We start from the raw sequence: 5,113 nt of genomic DNA, 5'->3' as shown, positions 1-5,113 counted from the left end.
GAGCCCCCAATAAATATTTTTTGTTAAAAAGAGATTTGGAATGACTCGACCTCAGGTATCCTAACCTCTAGATCAGGCTGGTGGGTTCTCTTCCACCCCCGCCCTCACTTGCTGAGGAAGCTGGTGAGGAGGAATGTGAGGGGACAAAACAGACCCGGGTCTCTTTGAAGCAGTGATTCTCAACCTTGCTAATGCCGCGACCCTTCCATATAGTTCCTCATGTGGTGGTGACCCCCAACCATAAAATTATTTTCATTGCTACTTCATAACTGTAGTATTGCTACCTTGATGAATCGTCATGTAAATATCTGATATGCAGGATGCATTTTCATTGTGACAAATTGAACATAATTAAAGCACAGTGATTAATCACAAAAACAATATGTAATCATATACTGTGAAATATTTATTTCTAATGACAAATAAATGAAATTTTGTCTTGAAAAAAGAAAAAAGTCCCCAATAAAGTGACTTATTAAAAAAAAAGTAACATACAGTAGCCCACTAAAAAGGGGGGGGAGGGAATATAACAATGTCACTTAATAATCTGTGGAGCAATACAGTAAGATACATTTTTTTAAAGTCACCCTAGCTTTTGTTATAGAATGGGTGTAGGGGTTACAGATGGAAAAAGGGACACCTATTAAGTGACAGATTCAATGTCACCAGAGTGAGAGGAGAGAAATGAAGGTTGAGTCAAGGCTCAGTTGAGAAATGCAATCAATAGGATTTCCTATTGGGTTGGAAGAGAAGGGACGTAGTGATAAAGGAAATGAACAAATCCTCCTAAAACGTTTGGCTTATGCAACTAACTGGGTGGAGAGTGGGGTGGGGGGACCATCACCAGGAATATGGGGAAACTTGGGATTATACAACCCTCAAATCACCCAGAGGACTTGTGAAACTGATGCCTGGGTTTCAGCCCCCATTTCTGATTGTTTGGCATGAGACCAAGAACCACAGTTCTGGATATCCAAGGAGTGACGTCAGCCAGCCAAGCAGGTATGCAAGAGGGCTGGACATTTGCTTTTAGCAGAGTGCTGTCCCAATACTCACATCATCTTTTTTCAGGTTTTGGAGAAACTCCTGCAGTTTGTCTGGTGTTTTTTCTGCTGCTAGGGATAAAATCTTCTCATCCATTGCTGCTCATTTCAAGAAAACTGAAAAGGAAAATGTAAAGAACTGGGTGAAACGTCCAGAATTCTACATGTTTGATTGGATCCCCTATCCTAGCTGTTCACTCCACCATGCATCTGTTAGTTTGTCATACTGTGGAGTCTTGTATATACATTACTGTGATGCTGGAAGTCGTGCTACCAGTATTTCAAATACCACCACTCATGGGGGACAGGTTTCAGCAGAGCGTCCAGACTAAGACTAGGAAGAAGGTACAGGCAGACCACTTCTGAAAAATTAGCTACAGGAAACCGTATGGCTAGCAGCAGAACTGAGTCTGATAAAGTGGCAGAAGATGCGCACCTGTGGTTATAAGGCACTCAAGATATGACTGGAGTTGAGCTGCCTCCTCATAATAAACTTGACCTTAATGATGTGGACAGAGTAAAGCTTTGTAACTTCATTTGCTGATGGGGCATGACTCAAAATGAGAAAACAGTTATAAGCATCCATTAATAACTAGAATGGGGAGTGTACAAAGTATGGCTCTAGGAAAACTGGAAGTCATGAAAATGAAGTGGAATGCACAACGATCAATACCCTAAGCATGAATCTTGGCCATTTCGAGTCAGCCAGTCATATGGTTTACTGTGCCAGGACTGACACATTAACGAGAAATGGTGTCACATTCATCATCAAAACGAACATTTCAAGATGTTATCTCGAAACACCAAGCTATTTGTGATAATAGGATAACAGCACAAAACACCACTTATAAAAAAGAAACAATAATATTACCAAAATTTATGTACCAACTACTAAGGCCAATAATGAAGATTAAAGAACTATACCAATTTTTGCAGCCTCAAATTGATTGGAAAGTGAAAGTTGGAGACCAAGGGGAAGGATAAGTAGCTAGAAAATATGGGCTTAGTGAAAGAATCAATGCTGGAGACACAATGTAATTTTGTAAGACTACAGACTTACTGATTGCAAACTTTTTTTTAAACGACATAAATGATGACTATATACATAGACCTTATAAGATGGAATAGACTGGAATCCAATCAACTGTGTCCAGGCAAACAGGTGATAGAGAAATTCGGTATCTTTGGCCAAAGCAAGGTCAGAGGCTGACTGTGGAAAACAATGTCAGGGGCTGACTGTGCAACAGACCACGAATTGTTCATACAAGTCTAAGGTGAAGGTAAAGAAAATTAAAACAAATCCACGAGTCAAAATATGACCCTGGGTATATCCCACCGGAATTTAGAGACCTCAACAACAGATTTGCTGCACTACATTTATCAAGGACCAAAGGAGTAACATCCAAGAGCATCATGCACGAAGAGAGCAAATGTATTAAAAAGGCAGGAAAGAAAGACAAACACAACGGATGTCAGAAGAGACCCTCAGACTTGCTCTTGACTATAGAGAAGCTGAAGCAAATGAAGGAACTGACGAAGTCAAAGAAGTAAACAGAACATTTCAGAGTGAAGCTTGAGAAGAAAGAGTAAAATGTTATAAAGAAATGCACAAAGATCTGGAAGTAGAAAACCCAAAGGAAAGAACGTGTTCAGCATTTCTCAAGCTGAAAGATTTTTTAAAAGTGCCCCCACTGTCAATCCTCTGGGTAAAATTTTGAATGATTCTGGAAGCACAAGAAAATCATGGAAGGAAAAACATGGCACAGTTAATGTGCCAAAATGAACTGCCTAACATTCAACCATTTCAAGAAGTAACCCATGATTGAGAACTGATGGCAACAAGGGAAGTTCAAGTCACACTGAAAGCACTGGCAAAAAACACAGCTCTAAGAGTTTGTCAACAGAGTTTGACAGAATACCAATGGAAATGTTGTACAACTGATGCAACACCAGAGGTACTCACTCCTCCACTCCATGACATTTGAAAGACAGCTACCTGGCCAACTAGGGGGTGGGGTGGGGGTGGAACCCAACTTACTGCTTTTGAGTCTGTTCTGACTTATAGCGACCCTGTGGGTTTCTGAGACTAGCTCTTCACAGGCGTAGAAAGTCTCCTCTTTCTCCTGTGCAGTGGCTGGGAAAATGAACCAACTAGAGGAGATCCGTATTTGCACTCATTCCAAACAAAGGTGATCCCATGGAATGTGAAAATCATCGAACAATATCATTAATATCACACAGAAGGAAAATTTTGCTGAAGATAATTCTAAATCAACTGTGGCTGTACGCTGCTGGAAAGTTGGCAGAAATCCATGTTAGATTCAGGACAGCATGTGGAATAAGGAATGTGGAATCACTGCTGACATCAGATGGATCTTAATTGAAAGTAAGATGTTCATTTGTGTTAATTTTATTTTTTCACACTGCAAAGGTATTTGACTTTGTGGATAATAACAAATTATGGGAAATATTGCAAAGACTGGAAATCCAGAAAACTTAGTTGTGGGATGTGAACCTGTACAGAGGCCAGGATGTCGCTGTTCAAACAGAACTGGGAATACTACATGGTTTCAAATTAGGAAGGGTATTATTCAGGCTAGTAGCCTTTCACCAAACTCAATAAATCCGTATGCTGAGTAAATAACCTGAGAAGATGAAGAACTTCATGAAGTATATGAAAAAGATGCAGCAGCAGGACTGGAGAAAGGCTTACGAACAACCTGTAATATGCAGATGGCTTAACCTTGCTGGCTGAAAGTGATAAGGACTTAAAGCATTTGCTAACGAAGACCAAAGATTACCAACATTTAGTATGGATTACACTTCAGTGTAAAGAAAAAAAAAACACCTCATAACTGGACCAATAGACGCCATCATGATAAATGGAGAAAAGATCGAATGGCCAAAGGCTCAGGCTCATTTTACTTGGATCCACAATAAACTCTCATGGCAGCAGCAGTCAAAAGATACATTGCATTCGGCAAATCTGCTGCCAAAGACCTGTTTAAAGTGGTGCAGAGCAAACTTTTGGTAAGACAGTGAACTGGGCAGTTTTGCCGTAGAGATCCTCTACAACAAAGGCACAGAGATCCAGGGAAGCAGATACAGATGATGGTCCTAGAACCCTGAGCTTATCCAAAGTCAACAAATCTACAAGATTGAAAATAGGGAAACAGAGATACCAATTTGTAATAATGACAATTAACAAAGTGAATAGAAGGAGTTGTGTAGTTATAGAACTTCCAAATGGAGAGGAAGTCAAAAAGATTTCAAGGTAGAACACACTATTGTAAATGTAGAAAGAAATGAGTAACTTATATAGAGTAACCTAAAGGAAAATGAATAAGCATGACCAAAATAAAAGAGTAAAATCATAAAGATTTGCTATTATTGTTAGGTGCTGTTAGTCTGCTCCGACATAGTGACCCTATGCACAAAAACAAAACACTGCCCACCAGTGCCACCCTCACAATGGTTGCTGTGTGTGAGCCCACTGTTGCAGCCATCATTGCCCTGCTACTGTACCACGCATGCTGTCCCTTTCCAGGGACTGGTCTCTCACGAGAACGTGCGATTCGCCACCCTTGCTTCTAAGAAGCATTTTGACTGCACTTCTTCCAAGACAGATCTGTTGGTTGTTCTGGCAGTCCGTGGTCCTTTCAACCTTCTTTGCCAGCACAACTCAAATGCAACCCTTCTTCTGTCTTATTCAATGTCCAACATTCAATTCAAATGAGATCATGGAAAATACCACGTCTTGTGTCAAGTGCACCCTTGTCCACAAAGTGACATCTTTGCTTTTCAATTCGTGCAGCAGAGTTGATCTTTTGATTGTTGCTTCTATGAGCATTGATTGTGGATCCAAGCAAGACGAAATCCTTGACAACTTCAATCTTTTCTCCATTTATCATGTGGGGTCCAGTTAAGAGGATTGCTTTTTTTTTCACACTGAGTTGCGATCCATACTGAATGCTGTAATCCTTGATTTTCATCAGCAAGTGCTTCTAGTCTTCCCCATTTCCAGCAAGCAAGGTGTCATATGCATATCACAGGCTGTTCATAATGTGTTA

General features: G+C 40.3%; 1 protein-coding gene across 2 annotated transcripts in view; it reads right to left on the bottom strand.

Annotated features, from left to right (window-relative positions):
- FANCI (FA complementation group I) overlaps window positions 1-5,113 on the bottom strand; it is a 94,358-nt gene that overhangs the window by 85,627 nt on the left and 3,618 nt on the right. For both annotated transcript variants that reach the window (XM_045296512.1, XM_045296513.1), the window contains exon 2: window positions 1,057-1,160. In XM_045296512.1, coding sequence (XP_045152447.1) covers window positions 1,057-1,140 — 84 coding nt within the window. In that variant the 5' untranslated portion in view covers window positions 1,141-1,160. The remainder of the gene's footprint in view (window positions 1-1,056; window positions 1,161-5,113) is intronic.

The sequence above is a fragment of the Echinops telfairi genome, unplaced genomic scaffold (genome assembly GCF_000313985.2).
Source record: "Echinops telfairi isolate 266 unplaced genomic scaffold, ASM31398v2 ScPeMD7_7409;HRSCAF=8447, whole genome shotgun sequence".
NCBI lineage: Eukaryota > Metazoa > Chordata > Mammalia > Afrosoricida > Tenrecidae > Echinops > Echinops telfairi.
Note: the sequence above shows the minus strand (reverse complement) of the source record. Positions and strands in the feature narration are given on the sequence as shown.